The sequence below is a fragment of the Hyla sarda genome, chromosome 2 (genome assembly GCF_029499605.1).
Source record: "Hyla sarda isolate aHylSar1 chromosome 2, aHylSar1.hap1, whole genome shotgun sequence".
Lineage (NCBI taxonomy): Eukaryota > Metazoa > Chordata > Amphibia > Anura > Hylidae > Hyla > Hyla sarda.
In genome coordinates, this window is record NC_079190.1 from 345,546,840 (window position 1) to 345,568,041 (window position 21,202).

General features: G+C 43.2%; 1 protein-coding gene across 1 annotated transcript in view; it reads left to right on the plus strand.

Annotated features, from left to right (window-relative positions):
* CCDC181 (coiled-coil domain containing 181) overlaps positions 1-20,504 on the plus strand; it is a 34,017-nt gene extending 13,513 nt beyond the window's left edge. The window contains exons 2-6 of the mRNA XM_056558198.1: positions 7,291-7,443; positions 9,506-10,333; positions 15,313-15,459; positions 16,649-16,800; positions 18,942-20,504. Coding sequence (XP_056414173.1) covers positions 7,330-7,443; positions 9,506-10,333; positions 15,313-15,459; positions 16,649-16,800; positions 18,942-19,098 — 1,398 coding nt within the window. The 5' untranslated portion in view covers positions 7,291-7,329 and the 3' untranslated portion in view covers positions 19,099-20,504. The remainder of the gene's footprint in view (positions 1-7,290; positions 7,444-9,505; positions 10,334-15,312; positions 15,460-16,648; positions 16,801-18,941) is intronic.
* The last annotated feature ends 698 nt before the right edge of the window (positions 20,505-21,202 follow it).

Consider the following 21,202-nt stretch of genomic DNA (forward strand, 5'->3'; position numbering starts at 1 on the left):
AGGACGGGAGCATTTGTTGCACATCTGACCACTGTCACTTTAAGCATTAATAACTCTGGGATGCTTTTACTTTCCATTCTGATTCCAAGACTGTTTTTTCGGGACATATTCTACTTCATGTTAGTGGTAAATTTTTGTCGATACTTGCATAATTTCTTGGTTAAAAATTCCAAAATTTGATGAAAAAATTTAACATTTTGCATTTTTCTGACTTTGAAGCTCTCTGCATGTAAGGAAAATGGACATCCCAAATAAATTATATATATGTTTGCATCATAAAGTTGACATGTTTTTACTTTTGGAAGACATCAGAGGGCTTCAAAGTTCAGCAGCAATTTTCCAATTTTTCACAAAATTTTCAAAATTCTAATTTTTCATGGACCAGTTCAGGTTTGAAGTGGATTTGAAGGGATTTCTTATTAGAAATACCCCCACAAATGACCCCATTATAAAAACTGCACCCCTCAAAGTATTCAAAATGACATTCAGAAAGTTTGTTAACCCTTTAGGTGTTTCACAGGAATAGCAGCAAAGTGAAGGAGAAAATTCAAAATCTTTATTTTTTTCACTCGCATGTTCTTGTAGACCCAGTTTTTGATTTGAAATACCTCATATGTGTATGTGAAGTGCTCGGCGAGCGTAGTAGAGGGGTTAGAAGGAAAGGAGCGACAATGGGATTTTGGAGAGTGAGTTTTTCTGAAATGGTTTTTGAGGAGCATGTCAAAGTTAGGAAGCCCCTATGGTGCCAGAACAGCAAAAAAACAAAACAAACACATGGCATACTATTTTGGGAACATAACAAGGGGTCCAGTGAGCCTTAACACCCACAGGTGTTTGATGACTTTTCGTTAAATTCAGATATGTAATGAAAAAATAAAAATTTTCACTAAAGTGCAGTTTTTTCCCCCAAATTTACCATTTTTACAAGGGGTAATGGGAGAAAATGGACCCAAAAATTTGTAACCCTTTCTCTTCTGAGTATGGAAATACCCCATGTTAAGACGTAAAATGCTCTGCGGGCGAACTACAATGCTCAGAAGAGAAGGAGTCACATTTGGCTTTTGGAAAGCAAATTTTGCTGAAATGGTTTTTGGGGGGCATGTCGCATTTAGGAAGCCCCTATGGTGCCAGAACAGCAAAAAAAATAAATAAACACATGGCCTACTATTTTGGAAACTACACCCCTCAAGAAACGTAACAAGGGGTACAGTGAGCCTTAACACCCCACAGGTGTTTGACGACTTTTTGTTACAGTCAGGTGTGTAAATGAAAAAAATATTTTTCATAAAAATGCAGTTTTCCCCCCGAATGTTACATTTTTACAAGGGGTAATAGGAGAAAATGCGCCCCCCCCCCCCCCCCCCCCAAATTTGTAACCATTTTGTTTGGAATGGAAGTCAGGGGCCATGTGCATTTACAAAGCCCCCCCCATGGTGCCAGGACAGTGAACCCCCCCCCCCCCCACATGTGACCCCATTTTGGAAACTACACCCCTCACAGAATTTATTAAGGGGTACATTTACACCCCACAGATCTTTTTTTCATTTGTTCAGCCCACTGTTCCAAAGATATATCAAATGCCAGTGGGGTGTAAATGTTCACTGCACCCCTTATTAAATTCTTTGAGGTGTGTAGTTTCCAAAATGGGGTCACATGTGGGGGAGGGTTCACTGTTCTGGCACCACGGGGGGCTTTGTAAACACACGTGGCCTTCAATTCTGGACAAATTTTCCCTCCAAAGCCCAATGGCGCTCCTTCTCTTCTGAGCATTGTAGTTCGCCCGCAGAGCACTTTACATCCACATATGGGGTATGTTCTTACTCAGAAGAAATGGGGTTACAAATTATGGGGCACTTTTTTCCTATTTCTCCTTGCGAAAATTTAGGGTAACACCAGCATTTTAGTGAAAAATAAATGTTTCTTCATTTTCCAGTCCAACTTTAACGAAAATTGGTCAAACACCTGTGGGGGGTTAAGGCTCACTATACCCCTTGTTAAGTTCCGTGAGGGGTGTAGTTTCCTAAATGGAGTCACATTGGGTATTTATTTTTATGTGTTTATGTCAGAACCGCTGTAAAATCAGCCACCCCTGTGCAAATCACCAATTTAGGCCTCAACTGTACATAGTGCGCTCTCATCCCTTGTTGTGCGTCCGCAGAGCATTTTACGCCCACATATGGGGTATTTCCGTACTCAGGAGAAATTGCGTCAAAAATTTTGGGGGTCCTTTTTTTTCCAGCATGTTAGTGTAAATGTTTTTTTTTACACTAACAGGCTGGTGTAGACCCCAGCTTTTCCTTTTCGTAAGGGGTAAAAGGAGAAAAAGTCCCCCCAAATTTGTAGCGCAATTTCTCCCAAGTACGGAAATACCCCATATGTGGCCCTAAACTGTTTCCTTGAAATACAACAGGGCTCCGAAGTGAAAGAGCGCCATGCGCATTTGAGGACTAAATTAGGGATTGCATATGGGTAGACATAGGGGTATTCTACGCCAGTGATTCCCAAACAGGGTGCCTCCAGGTGTTGCTAAACTCCCAGCATGCCTGGACAGTCAGTGGCTGTCCGGAAATACTGGGAGTTGTTGTTTTGCAACAGCTTGAGGCTCCATTTTGGAAACACTGCCATACGATACGTTTTCATTTTTATTGGGGGGGACAGTGTAAGGGGGTGTATATGTAGTGTTTCACCCTTTATTATGTGTTAGTGTGGTGTTTTTAGGGTACATTCGCACTGGTGGCTATTTACGGTGAGTTTGCCGCTAGGAGTTTGCGGTGCGGTAGAAAATTTGCCGCAGCTCAAACTTGGGGCAGGAAACTTACTGTAAACCCGCCAGTGTGAATGTACCCTGTACATTCACATGGGGGGGCAAACCTCCAGCTGTTTCAAAACTACAACTCCCAGCATGCACTGACAGACCATGTTTGCTGGGAGTTGTACTTTTGCCACAGCTGGAGGCACACTGGTTGGAAAACCTTCAGTTAGGTTCTGTTACCTAATTTAGTATTTTCCAACCAGTGTGCCTCCAGCTGTTTCAAAACTACAACTCCCAGCATGCACTGATCGCCGAAGGGCATGCTGGGAGATGTAGTTATGCAACAGCTGGAGGTACGCAACTACAACTCCCAGCATACCGAGACAGCTGTTTGGGCATTCTGGGATTTGCAGTTTTGCAACCTCTGGAGGGCTACAGTTTAGAGACCACTGCACAGTGATCTCCAAACTGTGGCCCTCCAGATGTTGCAAAACTACAAATCCCAGCATGCCCAGACAATAAACTCCTGTGTGGGCATGCTGGGAGTTGTAGTTTTGCAAGATCCAGAGGGCCACAGTTTAGAGACCACTGCACAGTGATCTCCAAACTGTAGCCCTCCAGCAGTTGCAAAACTACAAATCCCAGCATGCCCACACGGCAGACAGCTGTCTGGGCATGCTGCGAGTTGTAGTTTTGCAACATCTGGAGGGCTATATATATATATATATATATATATATATAGTGGTCTCAAACTGTAGCCCTCCAGATGTTGCTAGGCTACTCACCGGCTTCTGTAGGATCCAGGGAGCCAGCCGCACGACATCGCCGCTGCTGATGGGTAAGTGGATTTTCGGTGCCGCTCCCCTTCAGTTTCCCTGTTCTGCCCCACCTATTGTGGGTGGGCAGAATGGGGAAACCGAAAGTTAACCTCCCCGCCCCTGATCTGCTATTGGTCATCGCTTCTAGATGACCAATAGCAGGGATAGGAGGGGTGGCACCCCTGCCACCTCACTCCTATCCCTTCAGGGGGATGTGGGTGTCTTGGACAAACTCGATCCCCCTTATATGACCTGGAATAGCCGCAAATCGCCGACATGGGGGGGTCTCAGGACCCCCCTGGGCATTGGCACGGGATGCCTGCTGAATGATTTCAGCAGTCATCCCGGTTCGATCACCACCCGGCGAGCGGCAGTGATCGGAAATGCGGAGGGCGTACAGGTACGCCCTCCATCCATAAGTACCGGGACGCGATGGTGTATCCATACGCCCTCCGTCCCCAACAGGTTAAATAGAAGTAATTTACAAATCTGTTCAACTTTCTGGCACCAGTTGATTTAAAAAAATATATATACATTTTCCACCGGACTACCCCTAATATTCAGGATTGTGGACCCTCTGGAGGAGGCAGACAGGCCCAGGATGCATGCAAACAAGCTGTGAACAGCAGTTTGCAGAGAAATGTCACACCAGTGGCTAAGACTTTAATTACAAGGAAGAAGTCATTTTTTGAAAATGAAGGGATTTACAAATAGTTTAGAAATCAAATGGGGGAAATTGTTTGAAATGACAGCGAACATTACAAAAAAAAACCACTTGAGATTCCTGAATTAAAATACCCTCATGAGAATCATCTATATGGTTTGTATGAATCTAGCTGTGTTCATGTTTAAAGAGGGCTAATTTTTGTGCCATGATTTGTTTTTAATATCTGTACCATTGTAGTACAAATCACATTTTATTCAATGTTTTCTAGTATGTAAAATGGGAAAAAGAGTGGTGGTGATATTTTTCATTTGTTAAATACTTTTTTTAAATTTATTTATTTATGTATTTATTTTTTATACACATTTTAGTCCCCCTAGAGACCATAGCATTTGATAACTTACACAGATCAATGCAATATATAGATACTGCATTGATCTGTTCAGTCAGTACTTTAAAGGGGTACTCCGCTTCCGCCCCGTTCTGAACAATTTGTTCCGATTGCTTGGAGCAGGTGAGTGGGGGGGGGGGGGGGGAGTCAAAAGGCCACAGGCTACCATAAAAATGTATTGGCACCCCATAATTGCATTGTAGAGGAGTTAATTGGACCCTTGAACTACCAATAATGCACAATTTAACTTTATAGATGCCCCAATCTCTATTAATTGCAGCATCTAAACAGTTAAAGGGGTACTCCGGTGAAAACCTTTTTACTTTTAAATCAACTGGTGCCAGAAAGTTAAACATATTTGTAAATTACTTCTATTAAAAAAATCTTAATCCTTCCAGTACTTATTAGCTGCTGAATGCTATAGAGGAAATTCCTTTCTTTTTGGAACACTGATGGCATCACGACCACAGTGCTCTCTGCTGACATCTCTGTCCATTTTAGCAACTGTGCATAGCAGATGTATGCTAAGGGCAGCATGGTGGCTCAGTGGTTATCACTGCTGCCTTGCAGCGCTGGGGCCTTGGGTTCAAATCCCACTAAGGACAACAATAAATATAGAGTTATTATTATTATAATGATGTCAGCAAAGAGCACTGTGCTCGTGATTTCATCAGAGAGAATTTCAAAAAGAAAAGAATTTCCTCTGTAGTATTCAGCAGCTAATAAGTACAGGAAGGATTAAGATTTTTTAATAGAAGTCATTTACAAATCTGTTTAACTTTCTGGCACCAGTTGATTTAAAAGAAAAAAGGTTTTCACTGGAGTACCCCTTTAAATGTCCAACATCAAATAGATCTCTGATGCTCGTCATTTATGGTGGGTGTCAGCTGCAGATAGCATGGATAAGGCAGGCAATGCACCATAAATCTGCACCATACTTTCCCACCTGACCCATTATGTACATGTTCGTCAAAGGTTTAGACGTCAGTGGGTTAAAAGGGGCGACGATCGCCTGAATAATTCTACAAACATTAATGCCCACTCATTGCCAGTGTGCCCAGCTATCAAATGGCAAACAATAAAATGCATGTTTATTGTTGCTCGCATTTTTCATGCACAGAAATGATCATTTGCTGGCAGCACATCTACCTGTATAAATATTAATGTGCTGCTGATGGTATTGGAAAGTGGTTTGTAAGAAGGATTACAAGAATGATCATTTGTAAAAACTCCTCCCGATTACGGGAATGTTAAAACGGAAGTAAACAAGGGACAATAATTCTGTTTCCTGCACAGCTGCTACCAAATGTGTGGCATGCTGGTGTATGGTGTAATGTAAACAATAAAGCCAACACAGAGCTCACACAAGTAGTGTGGCCTCTTCAAATACAGAATTGATGGGAGTGCCGAGATTTTCATATTGACACCCTATCCCAAGGATAGGCCATCATTATTGCCAAGCCCCTTGTGTTTAAATAAGACTATATCCCCAAGATATATAACTTACTAGTATGGTGTTATCAATTCTACTGGCATCAAAGTGTTTTTTCGTGGGTCAACCATGACAGGAAGTTGTGTACTACTTTTATTTTTAATGTGGTATTGTCTCCAGGTCCCTGGCTCCTCCCTCTCTCCCCAGATAACACATCATGGTCTACTCTGTTAGGATCACAATCTCCCTGTCATATACATCTTTATATGAAAATTTAGGAAACAATAAGGTGTGTTTATATCATGATGCCATAGGCAGGGGAGCAGACATGAGAATGGATGCAGCAGGTGCTGCAGCTTCATTGTATTTCACAGTAATTGTTTACTGTGAAATAAGATGTTCTGCAATAGCCCTGGTAGGGGAACAGGCAGAAGTGCTGTGGTAGGGAAGCAATGAAGAGATGAGGGAATACTTTCTGGGAATTGTACAGTACAAACAGGAAGTACAGGACTAAGACTGAAAACAAATGGATTTTTAATGGTTTCAGAACTGGGGAAGACAGGTAAAAAATCATATATGCTTCTGGACCATATATATATGTATATTTTTTTTTTTACTTGACATTAGAATTAGAGTTGAGCGAACTTCCAGTAATTCGATTCGTAATGAACTTCTCGGCTCGGCGTTTGCTGACTTTAGCCTGCATAAATGAGTTCAGCTTTCAGGTGCTCCGGGGGGCTGGAAAAGGTGGATACAGTCCTAGGAGAGCGTCTCCAGCCCACTGGAGCACCTGAAAGCTGAACTCATTTATACAGGCTAAAGTCAGCAAACGCCGAGCCGAGAAGTTCATGACGAATCGAATTACTGGAAGTTCGCTCATCTCTAATTAGAATACTCCTTTATCCCTATTACATAAAGGTAAGCAGGGGATTGAATTAGAGGGAAAATATGTCATTGAGAATCAGTACTAGGCTATACTCTGCAGTGCTGTTGTGGGGCTTACCTGATATGGTTACTAATCTGTGTTGTGTTGGATGTCATATGTACAGGAATACTGTATTTATGGTGTCATGAATTTTATCCTCTTATCCTCCTAGTCATTTTTGTGGACTTTCATCTCTTTTATTTGTAGTTGTAGTTTAAACAATACTAACTTATAATGACATTGAATGTGGTAATATTAGCATGTACCCCTGGCGCATAATATTTTTCTTTTGATTTATGTACTTTTAGAAAAAGAATATTGTTTTTTCCACACAAAAAAAAAAAAAAATGAGCAAGAAAGATGAATCTGATTCTGATGGGGCTCCAGAGTATGAAGATGATTTTGAGAAGGACCTTGACTGGTTGATAAATGAAGACACTGAGAAGTCTATAGGTTCGCAGGTATAACTAGCAGTTTTTAAAATATATTCATATTACTGTATTTATCGAGGTATAACACACACCCTCATTTTTCCAAGGAAATTTGGGTAAAAAGTTTTTTTTTTTTACCCAAATATCCTTGTTAAAATAAGGATGCGTGTTGTACCCCGATAAATCTTTCTGGCCCTGCAGAAGCCGCTGCGGTTCAAAGTGGCAGTCCCGTCGCCACCTTATTCCCACATCCCTCCCCATCTCCGGATTTCATATTTACCTGTCTGCGCGCTCCTTCAGGCTCCGGTGGCATCTTGCGCTGTGCACTGACGAGCGACGTCGCGTTGAGGACATCAACTAACAGCACACAGAACGCCGCCGGAGCCTGCAAAAGTGCGTCCACAGGTAAATATGAAATCCGGAGATGGGGAGAGATGTGAGAATTGGAAATCCGCTGTAGTTACATGATTTAAAGTGGCTGCTTTAAATCATTGAACTGCAGTGGCTTCTGCAGGGCCAGAAAGAGTTTATCAGTGTATAACACACAGATAGACTTTTAGCTTAAAATGTAAGTTTCAAAAATGTGTGTTATACACCGATAAATACGGTACTTTAGAATTTAACTTAAAACGGCATTCCTGCCCTGATAGATGGTTCACTCACACAAACCCTCACCCTCTGCTCCCATATGCCTCCCCACAGAGCGGTCATATGAGTATAGTCTCTCACATCATGGAAACGTGAGAGTAAAGACTCTCTGCATATTTATGAGGCGGGAGAGAATATCGGAGCAGAAGGGACCGAGGAAGGGATGTTCGGAATGCCATATCCCGCCTCCTTTGGGGACAATTAGCATATTAGCAATAGTCAATATATCTCCACAACGGCAGCACTGATTAAAGTAACTTGTTTCTAGTTTTAATCAGGTTTACCCTCACTTTAACCCTGTATATTTAAGTTAGTGCGGGTGATTCATCTGTCAGATTCCCTTTATTGGCCTGAGCATATATAGATGGCCCCACCATTACTGTATGAATGCTACAGAGTAATTCTTAACTGTTCTTCATCCCCCTATAGTAACAATGTAAATTATTATTTATTTTTTTCATTTATGTTGTAGTACATAGGCCCAGGACCTCCATTATGGGCTGAAACCTCCCATTTATTGTGATACAGTGTATGCTACACCTTTCCACCCAGCTGCGGGTGGTAATGCAGCACTGTCATATGTGTTTTTTTATGGCCGTTATGACCCTTTAGTAGGGATCGACCGATTATCGGTTTTACCGATATTATCGGCCGATATTCACGATTTTAGACGTTTTCGGCAATTACCTTGCCGATAATGCCCCCCCACCGCATCGCGCACCACACTGCACCACACGCCTCCCCCATCCCTGGTTTTATAATCACCTGTTCCCGGGGTCTGGGGTCCGCACTACTTCTTGCTCCTGCTGCATCCTGCGTTACGCTGTGCGCTGCGCAGCGCAATGACGAGTGATGTCCTCTCCTCACGCGACGTCACCGTCAGTGCGCACAGTGACAGCGCAGGACGGGAGCCAGAAGTAGCATGGGCCCCGGAAACAGGTAATTATTAAACCGGGGATGGGGGAGGCTATGGGGCAGCGGCAGTGTGCGGTGCGGGGTGGGGGTCAGCGGCGATGGGGGTGGGGGTCAGCGATGGTGGGGGCTGCATGCGGTTTGTGTTGCAGTGGCGGTGGTTGGGAGGACCCCCGGACAGGCAGGGGGAGAGAAGCGGGTGGCGGTGGTGGTATCTGGCCCAGCAAAAGCCACTGCAGTTCATTTATTTAAAGCGCCCGCTTTAAATCAATGATCTGCAGCGGCTTCTTCGGGGCCGGGGAGGGGGGGTGGAGAAATAGCCGATAACTTATACCGGAATATCGGTATAAGTTATCGGCTATCGGCCTGAAAGGCCACAGATTATCGGTATCGGCCCTAAAAAATCGATATCGGTCGATCCCTACCCTTTAGTCACATTTAAGTAAATTTTTAATATGACAGACCATGTACAAAACTTCAATAATTTAGCATTATAATATCTTAATTCTTTGTATTTTGTATCATATTTAAGAGGCAGGAAGAAGAACCCAGTGATTTGAAACTTGACCCGAGGCATTCAGCAAAAAAGGAAGATGAAAGTGACAAGTCTTCAGGCAGTGATGATGAGATTCAAGAGTCAAGTACAAATAGTAAGCCCACACTTGACTCTGTATCGGAATGTGAAGAAGCTGACACAGAAGATGAAGAAGCCAAACGATACATTGCAGAGAAGATAGAAGAAGCCAATAAACAACTGGAAATGGAAACCATAGATGAAAATCGAGAGAGAAAACTCAAATTCAAGGAAAATTTGGTTGATCTAGAAGTCCCTCCCTTAGAGTTTCCTGACAGTGATAGAACTGAAAGTTTCACAGAAGATGATGTTGTAGACGGCATTTCCCAGTTACAAGTGGATGAAGCTCCAGCACATGGTGGGAAACCTAGTGATAAAGATGGTGGCACCGGTGAAGAACCTAAGGAGGCAAAAGTTTTGGTTGAGAAAGATGGAAAGTTTGAACTTGTCAATTTACGGGACATGGAGAACCAATGTTCTTTGCCTCCTATAAGTAACAGTAAAGACAACTCCAAACTATCATCTCATTCAGCCAGTATCTCAGCTAGTGGCGATAAGAAAAATTCCAGTATTAATAACGTAAACGGTTTCCTCCCTCAACCTCCTTTAGGCCCTAAAGTCCGACCTAACTCTGCTAACCTATCAAAATCTGTACACAAAGTAAAGCCTCAGCGGAGAGTACAGTCTGCAAATGTATCAACCAGAAACACTACTTTCAGCCTCTCTCCTGAACAAAAGGAACTACAAAAACGGATTCTAGAAAGGCAGGAAAGACTTAGGAAGGAGGTAAATAATATTTATTTTTACATATACAAATCAAATATCGGACAGTAACTTGATGCCCTTTCAGTATTTCATGCCCCATTTGTTTTTAAAAGAAGACATAATATCCCACAGAAGGCCCAGACAAGTGTGGTGGATTATTTCATATAGTATTTGCAGGGAATCTGCAGCATTTTGTATGCAGATTTTTCTGTACATTTTTCTATAGCTAAAATCTAGGGGTACAGAGCAAATACTTTGATCATGATAATTGTACATTTTGAAAGTAGATTAGCCATTGTTTGAAACCCCTTTAATATTTTACTTCTGGGAAAACCATTTTTTTTTCCAAAAATGTTTTTATTGAACATTTTTCAAATAATGTAACAAAGCATTAAGGGAAGGGGGAGGGGAGGAAAGGGTTCAGCCGGAACAATACCAAAGACAAGCATAGCAAATAGACATCCAACAAGTCTGTAAGTTGCAATGGTGAACCCAGAGTAACCAGGGCAAACCAAGGGGAAAGGGAGGGTAGGGGGAAATGTCTGGGCAACCGGAGCAACAAAAACCCGGAAATACCAACTAGCGTCGGATGAGTAATATTAATCAAGATTTAGTAGGTCTCCACCACCTATAATTTGTTCCAGATACCAGGTAGCGAGCCTGAAGCAGTCCTTCAGTTTTTGTCTAGGGAATAGGTATAGAAATCTGGTCTATGTGAGGAAGAAGTGTTAGGGAAAGATTCTATACAATCCATACAGAAAAGAAAAATGAGTTTTTCAAGGAGGAGACTGATAGAGGGGGGTGAGTCAGATATCCAGCAGCGGAATATGGATTTACAGCCGGCTGCAAAGATATAGAACAAGAGGCATTAGTCATGGACCAGTCTCACAGAGGAAGAATCTGGAGGAATGCCAAATATACACCAATAAGGGGGTAAGAGGGCAAGTCAGGCAGAGATGCGAGGCCATGTACACATGAGCTGGCTCCCAGAAGGCCATAAGAGAAGGGCAGGACTAGAAGCAGTACAAGAGGTTGGCATGAGGGGCTCCACATTTCGGGCATGTGTGATCTGTGATGTTACCAATGGGACAGCCCCTATATGCCCTATGTGTAATTTTATAGGCCATTTTCCAATAGAATGCAGAGGGGAGGTGTTTGGCTACATTCTGCAAGGCCTGTGGGATGTCATCCAGTATGGTCGTCCAGTATGACATGCCCGAGTTGACGCTTGAGTATTGGAATTTGCAAGTCAACAAATGGTAAAATTTCGTTTTTTGTCCTGGGCAAAGATGAGTCGTGGTAGTCAGGGATAGAAAAGGGTTGTGTTACACTACGGAGGTAGCTAAAAGCCTGTAAATAGAAGAACTGATGGAGATCCAGGATGTCATCATATTTCAGTCTAAGCTCATTAAAAGTATAAAGATGCCATTTAGACATATCCACAAAGGAGGTGAGACTGCATAGGCCTCCGGTCCGCCAGAGACGGAATAGTAAGGGCTGGTTACCCTCATTAAAGCCGGGGTTGTGGAGAAGCATGTGTAAGGAGTGGTGGGGATTCAAAGAGAGTAAAAAATTCAAGAAAAACTCAAGCACCTGCAGCACTTTAAGTGCCTAAATTGCAGAATGTCCTATTTTCCCTGACCTGTCCCAAGGGGTAGCACCTAGTATTGCATGAACATTCTTATATGAGAAATACTGTATAAATATTTTTGCATTAATCTTTTAGCTTATTTTATAGCATTTTTATTTATAGACAGTCTGAGGCAAGGGCCCTGCTGGAGACTGTGCATGTACCTATTAAATATTATTTTATCATTGGACACTATCTCTTTACTTCATTCTTACTCTCTTTTATTCCTCTTATTCTCTTTTTACATTCTTATATTTTTACCTTCATCCCTAACCTAGTAGGACTGTTTTCCTATATTTATTGTTGGGATTCAAAGAGAGAAAACACACCTTTGACCCAAGGACAAGCCCTGGATCACTTATACCCTCGTTTTTAATTCCACCCCCTAAAACTTAGCTTTCATTGAGCCTATATCAGATAATAAAATATTAGAAGTGATTAAAAACACCTAACCTCCTTGTGTGTTATGATTATATCAGTTGTATCACTAGAAGCAGAAAGCTATCTCAGTGTATGTAGACAACCAGGGGTCTGCCGTACCACTGGTTAATTAATGATGCACACATAGGAGGTTATTTAAAAGATGATAATGTTTTGTTGCCACAGCAACGTCTTCAGGAGGGAAACGGGCATCAACCTGTGTTGCCAACTAGTTGGCTATTTATGGACCATATGTGCATACCGGCGGTACAGACCATATGTAGAGGGGGCATTATCAGCTTTTAAATAACCTCCTATGTGTGCATCATTAACCAGTGGTACTGCAGACCCCTGGTTGTCTACATACACTGAGATAGCTTTCTGCTTCTAGTGATACAACTAATATAATCATAACACACAAGGAGGTTAGGTGTTTTTAATCACTTCTAATATTTTATTATCTGATATAGGCTCAATAAAAGCTAAGTTTTAGGGGGTGGAAATAAAAACAAGGGTATAAGTGACCCAGGGCTTGTCCTTGGGTCAAAGGTGTGTTTTGTCAAATTGACCATGACCAATTCCGGGGTAATTGTTGTTGTTTAGATTCAAAGAGAGAAGGCACCTAACCGTGACCCTGGTCTTCCAAATTGCACAGAGCAAGGGATTACTTCTGACAGAAGTGGGCAATGCTGTATATGAGGAGTGTAATAGATTTAGAAGGGAAATGTTGGGATCGATCTTCATTTACAGAATAGGTTGTTAAAGTGTCTGACATCCTTGGGGCAGAGGAGTAAAGGTAGAGCTTGTGAGATAGACAGCAGTTTGGGAAAGATGACTAGTTTTAGAAGAGATCATAAAGCAATGAATGAGCGGCACTCACTTGTTGCCTAGTCATAGATGCTTTATTGCATGGATCGGCAGAGACAAGCAGTTGTGTCACAGTATGTAAGCCTACACTCTGTTACTAAAACTGCTTGTCTCTGCCGCTCCATGGAATAAAGCATCTATGGTTATGCAACAAGTGAGTGCCGCCCGTTCATTGCAGCTGTATACATTGCAGCTGTTACTATTGGACTGAGCACCACTTGCTAGGTATGCTGGGAGTGTCAGTAGCTGTGCCGTTAATTGAGGAATTTGATGGCTGCATTAAACTAGGGGGTTATATAATGAAGAGCAGTGCCAACTCTGAGACTCTTATTTGCTGGACTAGTTTTAGAAGGTTTGCTCTTCCCAAAAAGGGAAAAGTGTTTCCATAGTAGGAGTTGGGAATCAAGATATTTTAAGAAGGGCGTTACGTTATACCTGTACAATTGTGAGGGTCATCTGGTAGTAGTTACCCCTAAATAAGGGAAATAATTATTACAGGCATGCGCCCAGTTTGGCCGTGCAGTGCCTCCCAGGAGGAGTGCCTCAGTTTTGTCTGTTAATTGTGTAGTCTGACAGGGGTCCGATGTCTGCCAACACAGTGGCCCTCATTTACTATTCTAAACCCGACTTGTTTTGTCGGGTTTTTTCGGCACATCTTTGTCTGCGACATGTCGCAGACATCGTGCGCCAGTCTGCGACACGATGCAACATTTTTTCCCGACGGACCTGATGTGGATTCTCCCAAACCCGAAAAAGGAGGGTAACCCCACGTATTTATAAAGGTTTCCAACCCGAATTTGTTGAATTATTGTGGATTTTTTCCCGACAACTCAGAGGAGTTGGAAACCAAAACCTACAAAACCCACGTGCGTCAAACAGGATGCAACATAATAATAAATACCAGGGGAAAAAAGCAGTCGGGTAAGAAAGCAAGATACCGTATATACTCGAGTATAAGCCGAGTTTTTCAGCACGATTTTTCATGCTGAAAACACCCCCCTCAGCTTATACTCGAGTGAACTCTCCACCCGTAGTGGTCTTCAACCTGCGGACCTCCAGAGGTTTCAAAACTACAACTCCCAGCAAGCCCGGGCAGCCATCGGCTGTCCGGGCTTGCTGGGAGTTGTAGTTTTGAAACCTCTGGAGGTCTGCAGGTTGAAGACCACTGCGGCCTTCGACATCATCCAGCCCCCTCTCACCCCCTTTAGTTCTGTACAGTACTCGCCTGCGCTCGGCGCTGGTCCGGTGCTGCAGGACTGTCCGGTGAGGAGGTCGTCCGGTGGTATAGTGGTTCCGGGCTACTATCTTCACCGGGGAGGCCTCTTCTAAGCGCTTCGGGCCCGGCCCCAGAATAGTCACGTTGCCTTGACGACGACGCAGAGGTACGTTCATTACCAACGTACTTCTGCGTCATCGTCAGGGCAACGCCTCTATTCTGGGCCCGAAGCGCGGAGAAGAGGCGCCCCCGGTGAAGATGGCAGCCCGGAACCACTATCCCACCGGACGACCTCCTCACCGGACAGTCCTGCAGCACCGGACCAGCGCCGAGCGGAGGCGAGTACTGTACAGAACTAAAGGGGGTGAGAGGGGGCTGGATGATGTCGAAGGCCGCAGTGGTGGGATGATGACAAGGGGATGATGAAGGGGGGTGGGAATGATGACTAGGGGATGATGAAGGGGGGGTGTGGGATGATAAGGGGATGATGACAGGTGATGATGATGAGGGTCTGGATGATGACAGGGTGATGATGATGAGGATGTTAATGACGGGGGTCTGGATGATGACAGGGGGGGATGATGTATTTCCCACCCTAGGCTTATACTCGAGTCAATAACTTTTCCTGGGATTTTGGGTTGAAATTAGGGGCCTCTGCTTATACTCGGGTCGGCTTATACTCGAGTATATACGGTAGACTTACAACCCGATTTTCTAAGTAAATGAGGGCCAGTGTCTAAACTTGTGTGAGGATTGGATATAAACAACAGGATATCGTTGCTGGAAAACCATTTTAATTTCATCCATTGAAGTAGTGTGTAAAAAGTATTTGCCGATGTGATCATAACCAATATCATCTGTGAACAGAATGAAGAGCACAAGAAAGAACAGGAAGAAGAAAAAAGAAGAGAAAATGAGATAGCTTTCAAAATGTGGTTACAAAGGAAAAAATCTCAACTTGTCCAAGAAAAGAGAATCCAGCAGGCAAAAGAAATGGAGACGAGCAGCACTCCAGTGAGTTGTCTAGTTGTATCTGCATTGTTATACTTGTTTAAAGTGAAGCTCCACTTTTATTTAACTTTATTTGTGAAGGTTCAAAAGTCACCTGTATGTGCCTGGGATCATACAGGTGCTCGGCCGGCAGATGTTAAAGGGGTACTCTGGCGCTAAGACATCTTATCCCCTATCCAAAGGATAGGGGATAAGATGCCTGATCGTGGGGGTCCCGCCGCATGGGACCCCCGTGATCTTCCACGCCGTACCCCATTAGAATCAGCCCCCGGAGCGTGCTCGCTCCGGGTCTGATTACTGGCGATCACAGGGACGGAGCATAGTAACGTCACGCTCCGCCCCCTCAATGCAAGTCTATGGGAGGGGGCGTGGCAGCTGTCACGCCCCCTCCCATAGGCTTGCATTGAGGGGGCAGAGCATAACGTCACACGGGGGCAGAGCCATGACATCACTATGCTCCTTCCCCATGATTTGATTACTGCTTTGCACACTCTTGGCATTCTCCGCTCCGGGGGCTGATTCTTACGGAGTGCGGCATGGAAGATCACTGGGGTCCCCAGCGGCAGGACCCCCGCGATCAGGCATCTTATCCCCTATCCTTTGGATAGGGGATAATATGTCTTAGCGCCGGAGTACCCCTTTAAACCCCCTACATGCTTCTGCCGAATCTTGACTGCTGCTTGTAAGGGATCTATGGACGCTCTGTTACCGCATCAGCAGCCCAGTAACACGATTGTGGGGTACCAATGGGTTTCCGTGGCAGCCAGAGGACTTCATGCACCAGTTATGTATGTGCAGGAGGCATGGCTGTATACATTGCCTGTCAGCATTTTGATGACAGTGTATTAGATCTGCAATCAGAACATTTGAAAGTCCCCTTATAAGACACGTTAACCCCTTAAAACTCCTTAATAAAAAAATTTATGAAGAAGGGGATAACAGCCATTAATACAGTATATTTAAAGATTTCTTAAAATCTTCTAAATTGTGGAAAAAAAAAATCACTTTAAAGGGTTTTAAAAGACTAGAAGAAAGGGTCTGTTTATTTCTTCCCAGAAACAGTGCTGATCTTGCCTATGGGCTGTGTATGAAATTACAGCTCAGCCCATTCAATGTGACCAGATCCAAATATATGTGGGAGATATTTTGCAGTTTTGCTTTGAAAAAGTTTTTTTTTGTGTTGGTTTTAAAGGATGAAGAGAGAAACTCAAATGAAGCTTTTAATCTGTGGCTGAAAAGAAAACATAAAGAAAAAATTAAGGAGAAGAAAATGGAGGAATTACAAAAACAGGAGTATGAAGCATTTCTCCTGGATAGAAAAGACCGGGAAGGGGCTTATGCACAGTAAGTAGTAGTTTGTCTTCCTTCCACTTCTTTGTCTTCATTTTCCTGTATGCTATAAAATACTAGCCATTTTTGTCAGTGGAATACAAGGGCCATAATGTTTTAATTTCTCATCAGTGATGCTATATTGGGGCTTATTTTTGATGGACGAGTTGTATAGTATATATTTGTTATGCTCTTTATTGTGTGGTATGAATGTATTACTCCTTAAAGGTGAGGCCTTTATTGTTTATCATGCCATTTTGATAGGAAAAAGATGTTTTCAAATCAATTGGTGCCAGAAAGTTAAAGGGGTATTCCGCTGCTTAGCATTTGGAATAAACTGTTCCGAACGCTGGAGCCTGCGCCGGGAGCTCATGACGTCATAGCCCTGCCCTTCATGACGTCACACCCTGTCCCCTCATTGCAAGTCTATGGGAGGGGTCGTGACAGCTGTCATGCCCCCTCCCATAGACTTGCATTGAGGGGGGCGGGGTGTGACATCATGAGGGGCAGGGCTATGATGTCAAGAGCTCCCGGCTCCAGCGTTCGGAACAGTTTGTTCCAAATCTGAGCAGCGGAGTACCCCTTTAAACAGATTTGTAAATGACTTCTATATAAAAATCGTATTATTCTTAATAAAGCCTTCCAGTACTTATCAGCTTCTGTATGCTCCAGAGGAAGTTGTGTAGTTCTTTCCAGTCTGACTACAGTGCTCTCTGCTACCACCTCTGTCCATGTAAGGAACTGTCCAAAGCGCAAGAGCAAATCCCCATGGCAAACCTATCCTGCTCAGAAAGTTCCTGACAGGGACAGAGGTGTCAGCAGAGAGCACTGTGGTCAGACTGGAAATAACTACACAACTTCCTCTGGAGCATACACTAAGTACTGGAAGGCTTAAGATTTTTAGAAGTAATTAACAAGCCTGTATAACCTTCTGGCACCAGTTAATTTAAAAACTTTTTTTTTTTTTTCCTCTGAAGTTCTCCTTTAACCCCTTAAGGACGCAGCCCTTTTTCACCTTAAGCCATTTTTTGCAATTCTGACCACTGTCACTTTAAGCATTAATAACTCTGAGATGCTTTTACCGAATATTCTGATTCTGAGACAGTTTTTTCTTGACATATTCTACTTTATTTTGGTGGTAAATTTTCGTCGTTACTTGCATCCTTTCTTGGTGAAAAATCCCCAAATTTCATGAAAATTTTGAAAATTTAGCATTTTTCTAACTTTGCAACTCTCTGCTTGTAAGGAAAATGGATATTCCAAATAAATGTTATATTGATTCACAAATACAATATGTCTACTTTATGTTTGCACCATAAAATGGACATATTTTTACTTTTTGAAAAAATTAGAGGGCTTCAAAGTAGAGCAGCAATTTTCAAAATTTTCATGAAAATTGCTAAATCTGAAGGGACAGATGTTACAGAACTACAACTCCCAGCATGCCTGGGCAGTCTAGGCATGCTGAGAGTTGTAGTTTGGCAACATCTGGAGGGCTACCGTTTGGGCACCACTGTAACAGTGGTCACCAAACTGTGACCCTCCAGATGTTGCAAAACTACAACTCCCAGGATGCCCAGTAAAGATCGCTTTACTGCCCCCTTCCTTCCCCCCCCACCGTCATCTCCCTACCTGCGCCGCTGATCTCCGCAGTCTGCAGCGATGATCGGCGGTCCCCACGCATCTTCTCCCCCCGTTCTGCCAGACATCCAGGGGTGGGCAGAGGGGGGGGGGGGGTTCCATGGCAACCCACTGTCGTGCACTGCCATTGGTCAGAATTCAATTCTGACCAATAGCAGGGGATAGGAGGAGATCGCAGCACTGCGACCTCGCTCCTATCCCTCAGGATGATCGGGTCTGTCACTGACAGCTCCGATCATCCCTATTTTCCAGGTGATCGGGTCACCAGAGACCCGATCAGCCTGGAATAGCAGAAAATCGCATGTCTGAATTTTCTGACTCCAGCAGCCATCCCGGTCTGGTCCCCAACCGGCTAGCGGCGGGGACCAGAATTCCCACGGGCGTATGCATATGCCCTACGTCCTTAAGGACTCGGGATGCAGGGCGTATGCATACGTCCCACATCCTGAAGAGGTTAAGTGTCTTAACTATGCCATGGACCTCACAGCTAATCATATAAACTCTCTTTTTTGCAGATGGCTAAAACAGAAGCGAATCCAGAAACATGCTGAACAGCAAGCTGCTAAGGAGAGGTCCAGAAGACTCTTGCTGGAAGCCAGAAGGAGCAAGCAGATCCATAGTTTACTATACAACATAGCTGACTCAAAATCTTTTTGCTACATGGACCATTAGACTCATCTTGAGATAAAGCAGCAAGTTAGAAGAATTTAATAATTAATTATAAGAAAATCTCTATTTTTTCTAGTAGTTCAGTTTATATTTTTGTGGTTTAATATAGTTATATATCTGTGTCAAAAAGAAGAAAAACAAACAAAAAAATGTCAATACCTTTAAACTTCAGAAGGAGACTATATCCACTTTTATACAGTTTATTGTGGCAGTTTTTTGCAACATAACATCGATCCAAAAACCTTCTTCTCTGGTATATGCTTGAGTTGGTACTATGCAATGAAACAATTGTAAAAACAAGTCAGGACAACTGCAATGTCTCATAGGGATTGAATCTGTACCTTGCATGTTCAAAAATAGGAATAGATAACCATTTATATTCCCTACGCTCCTTTGCCTGTGACTAGTGAGTCAGGTGACTAGTGGGATCCTTTCTGAGTATTCATATTCCATTACACAGTTTTGACTTGTTTTTCTGGTCCGTCATAGAATTACCGAGGTTTCAAGGAATGCAATAAGTGGTTATTTGTCTTTATTGTTAGTAGTATATGACAAGGGACACATAGCCTAAAACGGGGCCCATAAGGAGGCATGGCATCCTTGTACAGTGCATGCAAAAAAAAAAAAAAAATATTTCCATATGTGGCAAATTTGTTACAGAACTCAGAAGTCTCATTCTTCTGAATAAGGTTTGCAAAATTCCTTGTTCTTGCTGTACAAACAACCCCATTCAGTTTACTGGGATTTTCTGTTTCAGTTTTGGTGTGTAAATGTACCCCTAGAAAGGTTATGCTCTTATGTAACTTAACCAGGTAAATTTCACCCTCTTTCAATGATGTAGAACAATTTACAGCATAGATGGGGGCATATCCAGCATCATATATTACATCAACAATACCTGTGGTCATACTTGTTATGCATTTAACAAACCTGCCAAGAGAATTCCGGTTTTCTGTTGCAGTTATCCATTGTAGAGTGTTTGTCATAATCTGAATATGTTTGACACAAATGACACAGTGGGTGATTGTGGAGATGCTGTATTGTCACCTAGATTATGTAGATGTGCCAGTAGTACTTCTGGTTCTTGGTTGGTTCATGCTATATTGAGGAATGCCAGAAGACATGTATACATTTCGTTCTGTCAGTAAATAACCAATGCTATTCTCTCCACAGGGCTGGTGCAAGGATTTTTGCCACCCTAGGCAAAAGTTAATTTTGCCACCCCTTGACTCAGCCCATTGCCCACCTTACTACTTGGGTGACACACTGTAACAAACCCCATCCTCATGCAATCTCCTTACTACTAGGGTGACACACTGTAACAAACCCCCGCCTCATGTAATCTCCTTAGTACTGGGTAGAGATGAGTGAAGTTACAGTGATTCGATTTGTCACGAACTTCCCTGCTCGGCAGTTGATGACTTATCCTGCATAAATTAGTTCAGCTTTCAGGTGCTCCGGTCGGCTGGAGACTCTCTCCTAGGACTGTATCCTCCTTTTCCAGCCCACCGGAGCACCTGAAAGCTGAACTCATTTATGCAGGCTAAAGTCAACAACTGCCGAGCTGAGAGGTTCTTGACGAATCGAATCAATGTAACTTCACTCATCTCTAGTACTGGGGGGACAATAACAAACCCCCTCCTCATGCAATCTCCTTACTACTGGGGTGACACACTGTAACAAACCTCCTCCTCCTCATGTAATCTCCTTACTACTGGGGTGACACACTATAACAAACCCCTCCTCATGTAATCTCCTTACTACTGGGGTGACACACTGTAACAAATCTCCTCCTCATGTAATCTCCTTACTACTGGGGTGACACACTATAACAAACCCCTCCTCATGCAATCTCCTTACTACTGGGGTTACACACTGTAACAAATCTCCTTCCATGTTATTACCTTACTACTGGGGTGACACACTGTAATAAACCCCCTTCTCATGTAATCACCTTAATACTGGGGTGACAGTTTTGCGGCTGTCAGGACCTGGAGAAATAACTTTCTTTCAGAGGGCAGAACAGCACCCCCATCAAGAGGGTGCTCTTCTAGGCAGCTGCCTATTTTGCCTATAGGTGGAGCCGGCCCTGCCCCTCCATTCTAAA